The 19,571-nt window shown below is 46.1% G+C and overlaps 1 protein-coding gene across 1 annotated transcript; it reads left to right on the forward strand.

The window, feature by feature from the left end:
* Positions 1 to 1,737: 1,737 nt before the first annotated feature.
* CCL27 (C-C motif chemokine ligand 27) lies at positions 1,738 to 19,369 on the forward strand. The gene is made up of 3 exons (XM_033929256.1): positions 1,738 to 1,826; positions 13,005 to 13,125; positions 18,227 to 19,369. Exons 1-3 carry the CDS (start codon positions 1,769 to 1,771, stop codon positions 18,333 to 18,335), a joined length of 288 nt encoding a protein of 95 aa, XP_033785147.1. The 5' UTR covers positions 1,738 to 1,768; the 3' UTR covers positions 18,336 to 19,369.
* The last annotated feature ends 202 nt before the right edge of the window (positions 19,370 to 19,571 follow it).

Here is a 19,571-nt window from a genome sequence, read left to right on the forward strand (position 1 = left end):
GAAAGTATGATGGCAGAAAAGGGCCACAGCCCATCAAGTCTGCCCACTCTATTGACCCACCCCATTGAGTCTGAGTGCTAGTGACCTAGTTCCTTAACTTGACCCTCGTAGGGATGCCACGTGGATGTCCCATTTATTCTTAAAATCGAGCACGCTGGTGGCCTTGATCACCTGCACCGGAAGTTTGTTCCAGTGATCTACCACCCTTTCCGTGAAAAAATACTTCCTGGTGTCACCACTAAATTTCCCCCCTCCGTCATCGCAGCCCGTTGTACCTCTACTGACCTATGAAGATGCCATCACTTAAACGTAGAGGATGACTGAAACCATTTTTTGGGGGGGTTTAGATTAAACCGAACATGCAACTGAACTTCGTTGTTCAGTGTCAACCAAAACTGTAACCCAAAGTGGGCCATCCCCTAACAATTCTGTACTCCCCCTCCCCAAAACAAAGGCAGCTCCCCTTCCAGACCCCCACCCCTAGGCCTTAGGCAGCGGAATGCTACTTTGTTTGGGGGGGGAGGGCCCAGAAGCTCCGCTCCCAGCTGCCATGCAATGTCCATGAGCCGGCCTACCCCCGGAAGTAGAATGAAGGGTTCCGGGGCAGGCCTGCTGTTTGACACTGTGCGGCAGCTGCCCGAAGATTTAAGCAATCACTGAGAGAAGGGTGAATGGGAGGACCAGAACTAGAGTGACTGAGAATTTTTGGGGAGGCCATGGCTCCTGTGGCTTCCCCCATTCTGATGCCTTGGCCCTAGGCCTTCCTCCCCAGGCCTACATTATAAAGCATTGGTAGTCCAGTGGTCCAGGCCAGCAGCGATCCCCACTGGCTCCTGCTCCTTCCAGAGGTTATGATGTTTTCTCATTTTGACTGTATGTACTGGGTGGGGCAGTGGTTAAAGCTACAGCTTCATGACCCTGAGGTTCTGGGTTCAAACCTACGCTGCTCCTTGTGATCCTGGGCAAGGGACTTAATCCCCCCCATTGCCCCAGGTACGTTAGATAGATTGTAAGCCCACCGGGACAGGCAGGGAAAAATGTTTGAGTACCTGAATAAATTTATGTAAACCATTCTGAGCTCCCCTGGGAGAACAGAATAGGAAGTTGAATAAATAAAGTGACTTCAAGTGGCAGTTTTCAGCTCCATAATACTTGCTATGCTACTGGGATATTTTATCTCATTTCATGTTCTGTTCTGCTGTTTCATGTTTTTTATATGTCATTAGTGTAATATTCCTTTTGTTAGCTGTATTTTATGATTGGGCTGTTTGATTGTAATCCGCATAGAACTGTAGGATATGCAGAATATACATTTTTGAAATCACCTCTCCTGATCCCACTGCCTCCTTTGCCCATACAGCTCGTTCACCCGGTGCCACGTTGCTTGTCAAACTCTAGCTCTCATTGATTCATAGGTACAGAACTGCCTTGTTAAGTCTCCAGGAAAGTCGGTCTAGCAGGCTTGACTTTGAAACATGCCGACTTAATAAAACGAACTGCCTCAGGGTCGTTTTGTGTTTGTGAAGCGGAGCAGGTGTCTTCTCCATCATTCACAGCCTGAGAAAGCCCCTGCCACCTCCCCTGGGGTTTCTTAAGTCAGTCCTTAGGTATGAAGCTCGGAAGACCGCAGCCAGGCTCCAGGGCTCCTCCCACTCCGAGAAGGGCGGCACAGGTATGAGAACAGGACTGTATAAGACTTGCTGCTCTCTGCTTGTGCTGCAGAGCCTACAACTGAGCTTTGTCTGATCAAGGACCCGCAGGAGACACCATGAAGAGTCTAGTGTTCCTAGTGTGCCTTCTCTTCTTTGCTTTTCCATCTTTAGAAGGTAAGGAGATATCTTCGTTATCCACCACCCAAGAATTGTGAAGAACTACAGAGAGCAAACAAGACATGTCTTAATAGTAGACGTGCTGGTAGAGGGGTGGGGGGTCCTTAAAGATAAATCAACCCCATGTATCAAATAATATATAGCAGAGAAAGAGGGGGGGGGGAGAAAAACCAAAGTATGATTCAATAAACACATTTTTAGTAAAGTTTTAAACTAATTTTAGCCGTTATTAAAATTTAAAAATGAATTGATAAATTAAACTATTTTACATAACATGCATCATAATAAGGTTTATTGGATAATAAAATTTAATTAATAAATCAATTCATTTGGTAGGAGGTGGTGGACATAGATGATTACAACGAAATACAAGACAGGAAGTTGGAACGGTATCCTTCATAAGAGGTTCCAAAGACTGACGTCTGTATAATTGATGATATGTCCACTACTTTCTCTTTTTAACACTCGATAAGGAAATTAGTTGATATCGTCTTTGAAGTAGATGCACTAATATATAAGTTCAAGTTCAAGTTTATTAGTATTTGATGAATCGCTAAATCAGTCTGAAAAGCGATGTACAAAAATATAAAAGAAGGTAAAAATACAAAAGGACAAACCCAACGACAAAGAAATTTTTAAAGACAAGACAAACTTGATTTGGGAGGAAAGGGGGAAAAGTTACAATTCTTTTTAGAGGAAAAACAATAAAGGAGAAAAACAAAAGGGAACGGGGTAGTTAAAAGTCAGTAAATAATTAAACGAGTCTAAAATTTAAATGCTAAAAGCATCTTTAAAAAGATGAGATTTTAAAGATTTTTTAAAAGAGGAAAGATCTTTTTCATTTTTAACATATTGGGGTAATGAGTTCCACCATTGGGGGCCCATTACAGAAAACATGTCGGATCTTCTTGTGCCTATTATTTTCAGAGAGGGTATAGATAAGGATTTTGGGAGGATGATCTAAGTGGACGTATAGTGTTGTGGGGTATTAACATTCGAGCTATAAATTGAGGTTCATTATAGGTTAGAGTTTTAAATATCAGCAGCATAACTTTAAAGAAAATACGATGACTGATAGAAAGCCAGTGAGAATCAATCCATAGTGGCATAACGTGGTCATAACATACTAGTGTGTAGCCCTTTCAGGACCAAGGGACCTATTTGTCCCATAACTTTAAAATCCTATCAATTTTGATTGGGATAGTCTACAGTTCTAAATTTGATATGTACGGATTCCATATGATACTGCCTTTATGTAAACAAACTGGTTCCGACATTCATTCATTAGCGTCGTTGCCAGATTGACGAGAAGATTCACTTGCCACACTGTCCATAAGCCAGAAGTGTGATTTTTTTAAATAAAAATAATGATATTTCACAAAAAAAATCAATTTTTTGGCATCTGCAAGCCCTTTTTACCATAAAAATGTCGTCAAAACCACAAAAATTGGCCTACGATCCTTATGGTCCTGAAAGGGTTAAGCCCGTTACATTAACGGGTGCTAGTAAAGCCTCCTCCCCTCACATGTCCCCAAATTTTCAACTCCAGCTCCAAACCCAGAGCATTTAAAGGCCCACGGCTTCCCCCCTCCTCACAGCGAGGCGAGAAGCAAAGGGGGACCGCGCACCGCACCTGCGTTCAGCAGGTTGACGAAGGCTTCCAGCCACGGGGCGCTTTCTTGCGTTCAGTGACCCGCCTTCGGGCCCGCGCCGAGAGCCATGGCCAGCTCATGCCCGGGCTCTAAAGCGCAATGTCATCCCCCCCCCCGGGTCTGCTGAGGGAAGATTAGAGACGCTCCTCCGACAATGCCTGGCAGGAAGGACTGAGAGCGGCCTCTGCCGCCGCCGAATACAGCCATGGAGGGCAATTGGGGCGGCCAGGATGCATGCAGGGAGAGAGCTTGCCTACGCTTCTCCAGCGGTTGGCGAGTGAGGGCAGGAGGAGGGGAGTGGCTAGAGTGTTCCCTGCCGCCGCGGATCAGAAAACACGGCGGCAGGGAACACAAAATCCTAAGTGCGCATGCGCGCTTAGGGTTTTATTATATACGATACCATGAATTTATTTATTTGGATATGGTTCATTCGTTGCTATAACGGCTAAAATTAGTTTAAAACTTTACTAAAAATTTGTTTATTGAATCATACATTGGTAGAGGAGTGGTGGGCAGGAAAAGATTAAATTGTTTTTTTCAATTATTATTTATTTATGTACAACTTATATGGGTACACATTCAGGTACTCAAGCATTTTTCCTTATCTGTTCCAGTGGGCTCACAATATATCTAATGTACCTGGGGCAATTAAGTGACTTGCCCAGGGTCACAAGGAGCAGTGTGGGTTTGAACCCACAACCTCAGGGTGCTGAGGCTGGAGCTTTAACCACTGCACCACTCTAGAAATCAAAATGTAGTGAAAGTGAGCCAAGTATAGGACAATCCAGGTTGGCTCTTATTGGTGGAATGAGGCATTATGATGTCACAATACCAGCTCTGGCTATCAGAGGCTGAAGCTATTCACACTATTTATTTAGTCAGTTTTCTCTACTGTTCTCCCAGGGGGGCTCAGAACAGTTTACATGGATTTATTCAGGTACTCAAGCATTTTTCCTTATCTGTCCCAGTGGGCTCACAATATATCTAATGTACCTGGGGCAATGGGGGGATTAAGTGACTTGCCCAGGGTCACAAGGAGCAGTGTGGGTTTGAACCCACAACCTCAGGGTGCTGAGGCTGGAGCTTTAACCACTGCACCACTCTAGAAATCAAAATGTAGTGAAAGTGAGCCAAGTATAGGACAATCCAGGTTGGCTCTTATTGGTGGAATGAGGCATTATGATGTCACAATACCAGCTCTGGCTATCAGAGGCTGAAGCTATTCACACTATTTATTTAGTCAGTTTTCTCTACTGTTCTCCCAGGGGGGCTCAGAACAGTTTACATGGATTTATTCAGGTACTCAAGCATTTTTCCTTATCTGTCCCAGTGGGCTCACAATATATCTAATGTACCTGGGGCAATGGGGGGATTAAGTGACTTGCCCAGGGTCACAAGGAGCAGTGTGGGTTTGAACCCACAACCTCAGGGTGCTGAGGCTGGAGCTTTAACCACTGCACCACTCTAGAAATCAAAATGTAGTGAAAGTGAGCCAAGTATAGGACAATGAAGCCATTGTGACATCACTGATGAGGTTGGCTCTTATTGGTGGAATGAGGCATTATAGTTATCAGAGGCTGAAACTTTTCACACTGTTTATTTATTCAATTTTCTCTACTGTTCTCTCAGGGAAGCTCAGAATGGTTTACATGAATTTGTTCAGGTCCTCAAGCATTTTTCCCTGTCTGTCCTGGTGGGCTCACAATCTATCTAATGTACCTGGGGCAATGGGGGGATTAAGTGACTTGCCCAGGGTCACAAGGAGCAGCGTGGGTTTGAACCAACAACCTCAGGGTGCTGAGGCTGGAGCTTTAACCACTGCACCACTCTAGAAATCAAAATGTAGTAAAAGTGAGCCAAGTCTAGGACAATGAAGCCATTGTGACATCACTGATGAGGTTGGCTCTTATTGGCGGAATGATGCATTATAATGTCACAATACCAGCTCTGGTTATCAGAGGCTTTAACTTTTTACACTTTATTTATTCACCTTTCTATATCATTCTCCCAGGGAAGCTCAGAACAGTTATATGAATTTATTCAGGTACTCAAGCATTTTTAGCCATCTGTCCTGGTGGGCTCTCATTCTACCTAATGCACCTGGGGCATTAGGTGACTTGCCCAGGGCCACAAGGAGCAGCATTGGATTAGAACCCACAACCTCAGCTGTAGCTCTCAGCACCCTGAGTTTGGAAAATTCAAGTTTATTTCAATCTTGATATACCGTTCATCAAATGTCTGAGCGGTTTACAAGAAAGGTACAAGAAACATTATGACCAGACAAGAAGATACATTTTATTTTATTTATTTTTTTAGTCTTTTATTTAGCTCGTCCTCCCAAAGGAGCCCAGAACGGATTACAGGAGTACATTCATATTAAGGGTAGGACAAATTTTAGTGAGACACAGACTTTACAGCATGGACAAGGGTATAGATTACAGCAATTACAGTATAGAGATAACATTTAGACTTACAAATACAGACTTAGTGGACATAGGGTGGTTTAACTTGCAGCATTTTCAGTGTCGAAATGCTAGGAAGTGAAATAGCTTTTTCTTTGCAGGTGAGTACATCTTTGTTGTCAGAGAATGGGGCATAAGGGATGTAAGGGAGAACTACAATATTTAAGTAGAAAAGAGAACAAAGGAAAAGCACAATAGGAAAGGGGGGGAGTATTAAAATCAACCTATTTAAATCTGAGAACAATAATATTTCTCAAATGTTAAATGCATCCTTAAATAGGAAAGTTTTAGGTTAGCCTTAAACTTGGATATGGAAGTTTCTTGGTGAAGGTAGGAGGGCATGGCGTCCATAAAGCAGGGGCCGTTACCGAGAAAATAGATTTCTGAGTGGTATCATAAATGATATGACGTAGTGAAGGGATAGACAGAAAATTTTGATGGTTAGAGCGTAATGTCCTCGAAGTATTATATGGCAGTAATAATCTGTCTATAAATGCCGGTGAGTGTTCTTTTCAAGATTTAAACCTGAGAAATAAGATTTTATAGTAACATAGTAAATGACGGCAGATAAAGACCCGAACAGTCCAGCCAGTCTGCCCATTAGTTATATCCATTAAAAATACATGATTAGATTAACTTGTCTCTTCCTTGATATTTCTGGGTCATAGACTGTAAAGTCCACTTGGGATTGTCCTGGGTTCCAAATGCTGAAGTTCCATCTAATCAATACATTGTGACATCACTGCTGAGGTTGGCTCTTAGGCATTGGTGGAATGAGGCATTATGACATCACAATCTCAGCTCTGGAATGTTGCTACTCTTTGGATTTCTGCCAAGTAACATAGTAAATGACGGCAGATAAAGACCCGAACAGTCCAGCCAGTCTGCCCATTAGTTATATCCATTAAAAATACTTGATTAGATTAACTCATCTCTTCTTTGCTATTTCTGGGTCATAGTAAAGTCCACCTGGTATTGTCCTGGGTTCCAAATGCTGAAGTTGCCATCTAATCAATACATTGTGACATCACTGCTGAGGTTGGCTCTTAGGCATTGGTGGAATGAGGCAATATGACATCACATGTACTTCCTCAGACTGTCTCAGCTTCTTCTGGTTGTAAACCGCATAGAACTGTAAGCTTATTCGGCATATAAACAATGTAATGAAATGTCTGACAAGTGCTTATTTCTTTTGGACTCCTGCCTGACCCTATTTTTGGAGTGACCCCGCCGACACAAAGGAAAGTGAAAATTACACCCAGGAACACATTTGCAAATCTTGAATCCTACAAGTCCCCAGGCTTTTCCAGGAACTCCTCTAATTCTGAAGGTCTGGAAATTTCAAGTTCTTACCTACCCCTCACCTTGCCAAATATCCAGCTTCCTCCAAGAATAACAGGTTCCTTTACTCGTATCCTCTGGGTTACTTGTTCAGCAGGTCTCTGGTATTTTCAGGAAATGCTCTGCAATGTTTGCAGGAAATCTTTGGCGAGGTACGGAAAGCCCTTGAGGGTCAATCATCCTCATGGCCAAGTCAGAAACAGGCTCCGAAGACGGAGGCTTATTCCTGTTACAATTAGGGGATAATTCTAAAAATTGGGCACCAATACAGCAGACTTTTGATTATCCAACGTAAATGGGACCGACAGGTGGTTGAATAACTGACAAGTTGGATAGCAGAAAAAGTGGATGAGGGATAAAAAATGAGTATGGATGGATTATGCCACTAAGTTGGGCCACCAGCTCATGGCAGCACGCACAGCGAGGAGTCCACCCTGTGATGTTTAAAAGAGTTGCATATTTAGGGTTACCATAAGGCTCCAGAAAAAAAGAGGACGGATTGAGATATCCAGGTTTTACTTCCATTGAAAGCAATGGAAGTGAAACCCGGATGCCTCAATCCGTCCTCCTTTTCCTGGAGCCATATGGTAACCCTATTTGTGTACTGAATGCATATTTCAAAAGTGGAGGCAGTAGCAAGAGTTTACAAGCGAAAATTGTATCTAGAACCGTTGATAATGTGGTAATGTGCACGCATCTCATTAGTGAGACTGTGACATCACCTAAGTATGCTGGATAATCCAGAAAGTCAGATGAGCGAAGGTTGGATAAGCAAGACTCTACTGTATTTACATGCAGTATATGCTCATGGATATTTAGAATTACTAGTACACTCATGTTTATTAATGGAACGTGCCAAGAGCTCACCTAAAGTCTCTTCAGTAACTTTCAGCCTTTATTGCATACTGTGTATGTGCAAAGGAGATGTACAGATTGGGTGAGACATAGGCAGGGCTTCCACTATTGCAAGTAACTTATGGTAGGGGCATAGTCAGACACCCAATTTTGGGCAGGAATGAACCCCAAGTAGGTAGGCACAAGAATCTTGCCGCTCCCCCGTGTCTCTCCTTCCCCTCTCCCAGGCTATCAGGAGAGTTTCTTGACTGTATTTCCCCAAACCCTCTGGTACCTTTTAAGTCCTTCAGTTCTTTGCTGGCAGCAAGCAACAACTCATACTTGCTGCTTGCACTGGCCCCCTCTGATGTAACTTCCTGGTCCCATGAACAGGAAGTTACATCAGAGGGAAGCCTCAGGGCCACGTGAGCAGCAGGTATGAGTCACTGCTCACTGCCAGCAAAGAACTGAAGGATTTATTCAGATTTTATTTTAATGATTGTATCTGGGACAAAGGCAAGGGAATGACAAGTAACAAATATGAAAAGTTTCCAACAACATATTAATTCAGAAAAATACCCATGAACACGGCAAAACTTAGAAAGTTACTACTTCCTCACCAAATAACGGTGTGCAAGTTTCTAATGTTAACTATACTCACCCTTATGGCAGGAGGCCTGGACTCAGGGCCAGATTCTCTAAACGGCGGCTACATAAAAAGCACCATCTGCAAGTCAGTCAGGCTTAGGTGCCATTTATAGGATCGCAGTTACCGGCACCTAAGAAAAAACTTAGGTTTTACAGGCCCACATTATCGGCGCCTAAGTTTGATGGAGAATCACACATAGCACTTCCTGAGGTCATCTCCGCCCATAACCACATCCACGTCGACCTTGGGCGCGGCTAGGTGCCATGTTTAGATGCGATTCCTGTGCCAGCTTTTGCAGACGCCTCCCAGTACGTACTTTTTAAAAACAAGCTTTTAATCGATTTTGAACGGTGCGGTCAATTGCTGCGCCAAATGAAACCAATTAGAGCAATTAAGTTAAACGGCAGCAGGCTACCTACCGCCAATTAACTTACGACGCCGTTTCTAGGATCTGGCCCTTATAGCCTCCCCCTTCAAGACTTACTAACCCCACCCTTCTAAGTTTCCAAGTTTATTAAAATTTTGATAAAACGCCAATCATAAATTCTAAGCGTTGTACAGTAAAAAATGGGGGAAACATTCAAGAGACTAATCAAAAACAGGACAAACTTGAACGTACGATACAAGAAGAGGAAAGTGGGGAGAACTACAATATTTAAAAGATAAGCAAATGAAGAAGGTAAAAAACAAGAGGGGGAGAGGCGAGATCAGAATGCTAATAGACCTAAAGCATTTGAAGGACAGGATCAGCTTTCATAAGCATCTTTAAAGAGGAAGCATTTTAAACTACCCAGAATACCCCTCTCCCTACCCTAAATACAGTGGAACCTTGATTAGCGAGCATAATTCGTTCCAGAAGCATGCTCGTAAACCAAAGTGCTCGTATATCAAAGCACATTTCCCTATAGAAGACAATGGAAACGCGGGTGATTCGTTCCACATCCCAAAAAGACCCCCCCACCCCCGAGGCCACTGGCGCGCTTCCCCCCGGGAACTGGCTTCGCCCACCCCGCAAACCGGCATCGCCCGCCCACACCCCACCCTTACCGTGATCGGGCACCGGCACGCAGCACCGACCCACAGGATGCGCCGGTGCCCAAAGAGCCTGCCGCTTGCCACTGATTCTACTGGGCCTTGAGCATCTGCGCATGCTCAAGGCCTACTGGTTGCCGCTCTCTCCGAGAATCTCATTAGAATCTCGGATAGAGCAGGAGCCAGAAGGCCATGAGCATGCGCAGATGCTCAAGGCCCAGCAGAATCAGTGGCAGGCTCTTTGGGCACCGGAAAGTCCTGTGGGTTGGTGTTGCGTGCCGGTGCCCAATTGTGGTGTCAGGTCAAAAGCGCGCCAGGACAAAGGCGCGCCCAGACCATTGAGCGCAGCGCGGAGGCGCGCGCCGCTCTAAATTACTGTTTTAGAGCTCCGACGGGGGGGCGTGGGGGGGAACCCCCCCACTTTACTTAATAGACATCGTGCCGCGTTGTGGGGGGCGTTGTGGGGGTGTGGGGGGTTGTAACCCCCTACATTTTACTGAAAACTTAACTTTTTCCCTGTTTTTAGGGAAAAAGTGAAGTTTACAGTAAAATGTGGAGGGTTACAACCCCCCAAAACCCCCCATAACGCCGGCGCGATGTCTATTAAGTAAACTGGGGGGTTCCCCAACAAAACCCCCCGTCTGAGCCCCTAAAAACTGTAATTTTGTGCGGCGCGCACCTCCGCGCTGCGCTCAATTGTCGGCGCGCGCTTTCGTCTTTCACGCCGTTGTCTATGAACTCCCAATCGCAGTAAAGGAGGGACGATGGCAATTCTCGGGAGCGATGCCTCGCATATCGAGTCAACGCTCTGTTTGCGAGGCAAGATTTGCGAGAGTGTTTTTTGCTCGTCTCGCAAAACGCGTCACTCGCAAACCGAGGTTTGACTGTACTATATTTGGGATGCGTGTCAGGACTAAGAGATTGGAGAGCAGACCAAATCGCTGGAGAAAAAAACCCCCCCTGTTTTGATCGTTTACTAGTAAGATTGGCCTCTTTCGGCTCCCACATTATACGGTTTACAGACATCCAGATTTACCCGGATACGTCTTCATTTTAGAGCAGTGGTTCCCAACCCTGTCCTGGAGGAATACCAGGCCAATCGGGTTTTCAGGCTAGCCCTAATGAATATGCATGAAGCAAATTTGCTATGCCTATCACTTCCATCATATTGCAAATCTCTCTCATGCATATTCATTAGGGCAGTGGTTCCCAACCCTGTCCTGGAGGAACACCAGGCCAATTGGGTTTTCAGGCTAGCCCTAATGAATATGCATGAAGCAAATTTGCATGCCTATCACTTCCATCATATGCAAATCTCTCTCATGCATATTCATTAGGGCTAGCTTGAAAACCCGATGGGCCTGGTGTTCCTCCAGGACAGGGTTGGGAATCACTGTTTTAGAGGACTGTCCAGGCACTTTGTCCAGGTTTTGAGGCCTGTGTGGCACAGTGATTAGAGCTACCGCCTCAGCACCCTGAGGCTGTGGGTTCAAATTTATTTATTCATTCATTTTTATAGCCCATCCTCCCCCGGAGCCCAGAACGGGTTACAAGGATATATACACAGAGATACGTACGCTACAGAGTCAATAAGATGCTACAGGATCAAAACACAAAGCTAAAGAATCAAGAACTTACAACTTATAGAGAAAGTGACTAAGAGCACATGCTTTGCAGAATCTAAGAAAATAAATCATAGAGTCCCACGCTTCTCCTTGTGACCCTGGGCAAATCACTTAATCTCCCATTGCCCCAGGTACATTAGATTGAGTGTGAGCCCACTGGGATAGCGAAAGACGCTTAAGTACCTGAATGTATATAAATAAAAGCTTTGAGCTTGGGGGGCCACAGGTGGAGGGTGTCTACGCATGCATGGATGCAATGCAGTGACATCACGTCACCCTCCAAACGCGGCTTGAGGACAAGAGGTTTGGGGGCGAGGCTAGGGCGGAACGGGGCATGACTTAGGCAAAGCAAGGCAAGGCTGGGGGTCAGGGCCACCTTTCTGGATTTTACCGTGACAAAGTCTGGTAACCTTACCGCATCATAAGGATGTGCAGTCGGTTCCGCCATTGCCAGCGAGTGGGGCTGTCCGGTTGTAACCACATCTGCAGTATATTTTGATTTCCCAACTAATGCTGGAATATCTGGAACTGAAGGACTTCAAAGGTGCCAGGGGTTTGTGAGAGGGGAGTTAAGAGATCCCCCCGACCACCAAGTGGGGAGGGAGAACTGTTGAGAGTCTTCAGCTGGTGGGGCATAGGAATCTCCGCCAGCCACATCACAACTGTTCCTCTGCTGGGCTTACCTGGTCAAAATGGATGGGCAAGTGCCCCCATGTTTGTACCTGTGGCTACGCTATTGATTTATGGAATACCAGGCATATGGGTCACTGCCACATCTAGGTACCCGCGTTCACTCCAGCTTTATGACTAGCATTAATGTAGGATACTGGGTTTGACGGACCTTATGTTCTTAGATACTAGGCAGGCTGATACTGGGTTATGCTTAGGGTTACCAGATTTTACTTTAGTAAAATCCAGACACGCCCCCCCCCCCATAGACCCGCCTCAAGTCCCACCCCCCTCGCTGCCTGCTCTCATCGGGAAGGAGGGCATCCGCGATGCGATTTCGAGGAAGCTTTTCAAAAGTCAGACAGAGTATCGGGTTCTGAAAAGCCGTCCAGACCTCCGGACATGTCTGGCCGGCTACAAGAAGGGACCCTAGACACTTTGATTCCATTATAGAATAAGGCCCTGCCACAAGGCCTCAGGGCATCTAAATGGACGTGCCCAGTTATAGAAGAGCCCGGTAAATGCTTGCTGTGAATCTTTGTCGTAGCGAGGGAGGTTGGCACCTGGCACTGCCACGTTCTTCGCACCCCCACTCTTCTGCCCTGCTTGAGCACAACACCCCCCCCCCCCCCACCGCGCAATAGCCCCTTCTCCCATTCCCAGGATACTTTTTGGAAAGGTCACCAGTGCATGCAACATCTTCCACCTGCTTCCATCTTCCACCTGCTGCACCTGTTGCACCAGCCTCGGTGCCCTTCTCATGTCACGTATGCTGCTTATGCCGGTGAACATTTAAAGAGGTACGCAGGGGGGCGGAGAGGCGCCAGCCCCCCCCATTACTAAGACACTGCTGTAAATGGCTGGGTGCGATCAATGTCCTTCTGAGTTTCTTTTTATTCTGGTTCTTGCAGGAAAGCCAGTAGTGAGCTGCTGTACCGAGAGGGCCAAAAGCATCCCTAGGAATATGTTCAAACTTGTGAAAGAAGTATACTTCCAGCCAAGTGATGGGATCTGCGACCTCCAAGCTGTTGTGTAAGTATACAGTACTCCTCCGAAATTGAACGGAACCCCCGCGGATTTTGAAAAACCACAAATACGGCTTTTCAGCTGATCGAAGGCAGGAGAGGGCAGCTGGGGCGCCGGCGGGTGTTTAAATGGTACTTGCGAAGCCGGGCGCATTTTCCCACCGCCTCTTCCTGGTACTAAAGTCATGGTTACGCCAATCAGGAGCTGCTTTGATAGGCCAGACAGCGTGTCAAAGCCACTCCTGATTGGCGTAACCATGACTTTAGCACCAGGAAGAGGCGGTGGGAAAATACCGCGAATTGCTGAGTCCGCAATTTCTGAACCGCGAATTCGCAGGGGTTTGCTGCACACTGCCTGTGATGCGGTGGATGCCTAGATCAGCACGAAACAATCAAAATGAAATTAGTCTGTAGCAACTGCACCCAGCTGTAAGTAAGCAAGTTTCAAGTTGTATTAAAATTTTATCATTAATTCAAAGCGATTTACAATTAAAACAGGGTCTTAATTATTAACTAAGACCAACGCAGACGGACATGACGTACCAATACATAAAGGAAGTAGGGAGAACTACAATAAGTATAGTAAAGGATACATGAAAGGAAATGAAGAATTTTTTTTTTGCAAAACAGTTTATTAAACGATAATAGCCAAACTAACATAGCAGGTGAGACAACATTTTCAATCTACAGCAGGGGTGCCCACACTTTTTGGGCTTGCGAGCTACTTTTAAATGACCAAGTCAAAATGATCTACCAACAATAAAATTTAAAAAAACCCACAAAGCACACTGTATGCATAGAAAATGTTAATCATCATTCCTATTCCAGGGTTTTTCAAAGAGGTCAAAGCAGATTACTCTAAGCACTATCACCTCAGTAACAACCATACAAAAATAGACAAATATACCCCCTCCCTTTTTACTAAACCACGATAGCAGTTTTTAGCGCAGGGAGCTGCGCTGAATGCCCAGCGCTGCTCTCGACACTCCTAGGCTCCCTGCGCTAAAAACCTCTATTGCGGTTTAGTAAAAGGGGACCTTAGTGTAAAATATAGACAGCAGATATAAATTCAGACACATTTTGATCACTAAATTTAAAATAAAATCATTTTCCCTACCTTGTCTGGTGATTTCATGAGTCTCTGGTTGCACTTTCTTCTTCTGACTGGGCATACAATCTTTCTTCCCTTCTTTTAGCCTGTATGCTTCTTCTCCTCCAGACCTCATTCCTTCCCCCCAACTTTTCCTTCCTCTTCCCTGCCCTTTCTTTCTCTCTGCCTCCCTTTCATTTTTTTCTGTTTCTCTTCTTTCCTTCTGTCTCCCTGCCTGCCCTTTTTCTTTCTTTCTCCCTGCCCTCCCCCAAGCCACTGCCACTGCCATTACCATCGGGGACCAGGACCCAAACGCCACCAATAACAGGCCCCAAGCTCTCCCTGCTTCGGCCAACCAGCATTCCTCTCCCCGACGTCAATTCTTCCGTCGGGAAGAGGAAGGCTGATCAGCCCAAGATCGTGATCAACCTATTGGGGGAAATACTGCCGGGTCCTGCCTTCGCGGAAACAGAAAGTAGGCAGGACCCGGCAGGAAGAAGAACAAATGCTTCACTAACCTGTCTCCCGCATTAGCCCGTAGCGAACGCTTGCTTCAGGGCTCTCAACATGTGCGTGCCGGCTTCCCTTCTCCCTCCACCCCCCCGGACATAACTTCCGGTTTCGGAGGGAAGAGAAGAGAAGCCGGCACGCACACGTTAGAGCCCGGAGCATAAGTTCGCTACGGGCTGAAATCTCCAAGCCGGTTTTTTGTTCAGCAGCGGCAGATGACAGCTGGGCGGATCGCCCAGCTAAAAGGCCCTAGGGAGAAAGAACACTGGAGAGGAAGGCTGATCGGCCCATAGATCAGGACGGCAACACGAGTCTATCACAGAGCCCGGGATAGGCTCCGCGATCGACTCGCGTTGCCTTCCTGAGCTACTGGTCGATCGCGATCGACGCGTTGGGCACCCCTGATCTACAGTATTCAGGAACAGAAAAAACAACCACAAACCACCCAAACGGGCAGAGACTGGTAGAGTCCGGGCTGGGTTCTTATACCCAGACTCGGCCCAGCCCCACCCAACAGGAGAAGCCTCTCCACCCATCCACCCCTGCCACCCCCCCCCCCAGGCCCCCCCCCCCCCATTTAACCCACTGGCAACATGGGTACCACTGGCTTCCGCAACCGGTTGAGAACTTGGCTTTTAATCGGAGGGGGCAGAGTGTCTAAATAAGGCACCCAAACGGACAAAAAAAAGCTTACTACGATGATGAGGTTTTTTTGTTTTTTTAAATTCAATTTCTCAGAGCCTAAAACAGAGGACAAGTGAGTTTAAGCAACGAATGGGATCAATAGAGACTCCGATAATTAGGTCTCAAAAGCATCCTTGAACAACCAGCATTTTAACAGTCCTTTAAATTTATTTTGTGATTTTTCTTCCTTAATAGATGATGGTAAGGAGTTCCATATTCTGGGCACTGTAACCGCAAAGAACGTAACTTGTCTTGTATTTATTATACTAAGTGATGGAATTACTAGAAGGTTTTTGTCCTCTGATCTCAAACTTCTAGTAGGAATATATGGAATAATGTACCTTTCTAAAAATGATGGCACTTTAGTTGTTAATATTTTGAATAGCTAATTTGAAGGAGATTCTGTGAACAATTTGAAGCCAATGAGCTCTTTTCCTATTCGTTATAATCTTAACTGATGTGTTTTGAATTAGTTGTAATCGACGGATTTCTTTAAGAGCGAGTTGCAATAGTCTAACTTTCAAACGATCGGTGAATGTACAAGCACAGATCACAGCAGTGGCATCGTAGGGAGGAGAGGCAGGAGGCGCGGTCCGCCCCAGAGGTCCTCCTCTCCATCTCCCGTACCTTTTTTACTTCCCCGGGACGTGGTTGCCACTCGCGTCGGCATTGGCGCTCTCTACGACACTTCCAGAACCCGTGCCTAGGAAGCTACATCAGAGAGCGAGCCAACACAGGCGTGGGCATGTTGCTTGTGCCGAAGTTAAAAAGGTACGGGAAACGGACAGGGGACGCGCAAGGCAGGGGAGAAGACGGTGGGGGGGAGGTGTCACTGCCCCAGGCGTCTCTCACCCTTACTACGCCACTGGATCACAGCACTGTAGCAACTAGTGAAAATCATTGCACCACAGCTGCTGGAGAAAATAAACCCCAACTGATGCACTATAGCCAGTGAAATAAAGGAGCAGAGCTCACTGCACTGGTGAAAGTGCAAACAGTTTAATATACTATGGTCAATGGTGTAAGGAAGGCGAAATCACCACAGCTACTGGTGAAAGCAGGAATACAGTGTTCCCCCGGTTGTTCGCGGACGGCGGTTTGCGGTCCCGGTCATTCGTGGTATTTTCTGACCACGAACCGCCAATAAGAAGAGGACAGCGGGAGAGGCAGGAGAGAGCAGCCGGAGCGCTGCGAGTGCAGGAAATCACTCGCAGTACGCTCCGACCGCCTCTTCCTGCACGAAGTTGGGCCTTAGCCAATCAGGAGCTGCTTTGACATGACTTAGTGCAGGAAGAGGCGGCCAGAGCATACCGCGAGTGATTTCCTGCACTCGCGGCGCTCCGGCTGCTCTCCCGCTGCCCTCTTCAGGCTCCCCAATGAAAAACCATATTCGTGGTTTTTAAAGATTCGCGGGGGTTCCTGGAATGGAACCCCCGCGAATCTCGGGGGAGAACTGTATAACATAATCCCCAGGGTCCGGATTTCCCTGGACATGTCCAGGGGTCCGGATGGCTTTTCAAAACGCGGCACTTTGTCCGTGTTTTGAAAAGCTGTGTTGGGCATGTGCGGACGCTACGTGATGACATCACGCGCATGCATGGACTTCCTCCCTGCCCGACAAGGTGGGGGGCAGGGCTAGGTTGGGCTTGGGGGTGGCATTAGGGCGGGGCTAAGGGTCTGGATTTTCCGAAAGGAAAATCTGGCAACCCTTACCATATTTCTTCCTGCAAAAAAAAGGACATGGGGCCTCAGCCCTGCCCCAGCCTCACCCCCACACAAACCTCCTCCTTTCCTTCCCTGAACTCGGGCTCTGCCTGGAGGGCATCTGAGCATGCTCGGCGCGATGTAATGTCACATGCCTGCACGGATGCCCTCCAGATGCGGCCCCCAAGCTCCTAAACCTGGACCAACTGCTAGCATTTTGAGAAACCACCCGGACAGTCCTCTAAAAAAGAGGACATGTCCGGGTAAATCCGGATGTACGGTAACCCTTTTAATCCCTACTTATCGTCCATGAAAAGAGTTCAAGAAATACACTTTTATAAGCTTCCAAAGCATTTGAGGTGAAGTTTCAAGTTTAAGTTTCAAGTTTGTTAGCATATTTGATGAATCGCTTATTAGAATTACTAAGCGATGAACAAAATTAAAAATAGAGTATAGTACAAAGAGACTAACATATTAACAAAATTCTTTCATATAATACAAACATGAGTTGGGAGGGAAAGTGGAAAAGTTACAATTTTCGTCTTGGTAGAAAAAAACAGGAGGGAGGGGGGTTAGTTAAACTTTAGCACATTTTGAGACCTGCTGCCTCCAGAAGACGTTAGTAAAACAATTAGGAATGTATATGAAGGGATGGAGTGAAGAAGTTGGACAGGCATAGGGTTACCATATTTTTCTCCAGGAAACCCCGGACACATGACCCCGCCCCATTCTGCCTCTGGCCACGCCCCCCACAAAGCCTCCTCTCTTCTTCCGGAAGAGCTCCAGCCGCATCTGGAGGGCCTGGAGCATGCCCAGATGTGTGTGATGTCATCCGCACATGCTCAGAGGCCCTCCAGACGCGGTCGGAGCTCGGCGGGGCTTTCCAAAACCCAGACAAATGCTGGGTTTTGGGAACGGACAGTCCTCTAAAAAGAGGACACGTCTGGGGTTTCCCAGATGGCTGTTAACCCTATACAGGCCTAATAACTTTCTTCTAGAGATTACATTGTTTGGTACCTTTCTGGCAATGTGACGTGTGCTGGAACCCAGCAATATGGTTTCCAGTAATCCTCACTTAAATGTATTTTATTTTTCTGTTTCCCTTCCCCCCTCCACACAGCCTGATCTTGGAAAAGCAGAAGAAATGCCTACACCCCAAAAATAAGGACTTCAGAAAATGGCTCAAGTGGAGAGGCCTTACACCCGGACAGACGCTGAATCTGAAGTAAACTAAACGCAAAAAGATGTATGACAACTTACTAGTAACACAGGCAGCTAAATTGGACCCCACCATCACCAACCTACTGACAGCTTCAACTGACCTCAAGGCTTTCCGCAAAGAAATCAAGACCCTAATATTCAAGAAATTCACCCAAATGTCCTAACCCCTTCCTTTTCCCCTCTCGCCCCCTCTTAGTATCCTTACTTCAAAATTGTTTTAGACCTGACACCTTTAATTGTATTCCTCTTCCTGGAAAAGTCCAGCTATCTTTTTGATGCACTAGGTCCAACGTCTTTAATTGTATTTCTCTTCCTGGAAAAGTCCAGCTATCTTTTTGATGTAATCCGCTTAGAACTGCAAGGTACAGGCGGAATATAAGCCATTAATGTAATGTAATGTAATGAACACCCATGAGTAGAGGAAAAAAATGAAGGAATTTATACGTGGGAGGGAAGCTTCGTAGCACATATCTGGTGCTTTATCCTCTCTTCAGTGTACTTCTCGCATTTGGGTGGTAGAAGGATAGCCTAATGGTTAAGGCAGTTAGCTGAGACCCTGGGAAGCCAGCATTCAAATCTCATTGCTTAACCCTTCAGCGCCTCAAATACAAACTTAGATCAGTCGCCCTCCAGCCACAAGAAAACATCTAGTGTCAGGGCTAGCACTCCTGCACCAGAAAGGGCCCCAAGCCTGCCCTAAAAGGCTCCTTTGCAAATTTCTATCCTGGGCCCTAGAATGTCTAACACCTGCCATGAGCTACAAGCCACAACTTTTCTATCATGATTTATAGGAAGTATATTTTATCAAGTTTTAAATTTGTATCTCACCTTTTACACACTGGATTATGCAGGTGGCTAGGAAATGCTTAGAGCAATATTCAAAGATTCACCAGCAAATAAAATATGCTAAAAGTCAGAACATAAGAGTCCATCAAACCCAGCATCCTGTTTCTAACAGTGGTCAACTCAGGTCCCAAGTATCTGGCAAGATCCCAAAGAGGAGCTGAGATTGTGATGTCATAATGCCTCATTCATCAATGATGTCACAATAGCTCGATTGTCCCTATACTTGGCTCACATAAGAACATAAGAGTTGCCATACTGGGACAGACCAAAGGACCCTCCTATTTCCAACAGTGGCCAACTCAGGACCCAAGTACCTGGCAAGATCCCAAAGAGTAGCAACTTTCTACAGCTGATATTATGATGTCATAATGCCTCATTCCACCAATGACTAAGAGCCA

This window comes from Geotrypetes seraphini, chromosome 1 (assembly GCF_902459505.1).
Source record: "Geotrypetes seraphini chromosome 1, aGeoSer1.1, whole genome shotgun sequence".
In the NCBI taxonomy this organism is placed as follows: domain Eukaryota; kingdom Metazoa; phylum Chordata; class Amphibia; order Gymnophiona; family Dermophiidae; genus Geotrypetes; species Geotrypetes seraphini.

Coding starts and splice junctions, on each gene's coding strand:
- CCL27 (XM_033929256.1), top strand. CDS start 1,769: ATGAAGAGTCTAGTGTTCCTAGTGTGCCTTCTCTTCTTTGCTTTTCCA. Junction 1,827..13,004: donor TGCTTTTCCATCTTTAGAAG/GTAAGGAGATAT, acceptor TGGTTCTTGCAG/GAAAGCCAGTAGTGAGCTGC. Junction 13,126..18,226: donor TGCGACCTCCAAGCTGTTGT/GTAAGTATACAG, acceptor CCCTCCACACAG/CCTGATCTTGGAAAAGCAGA.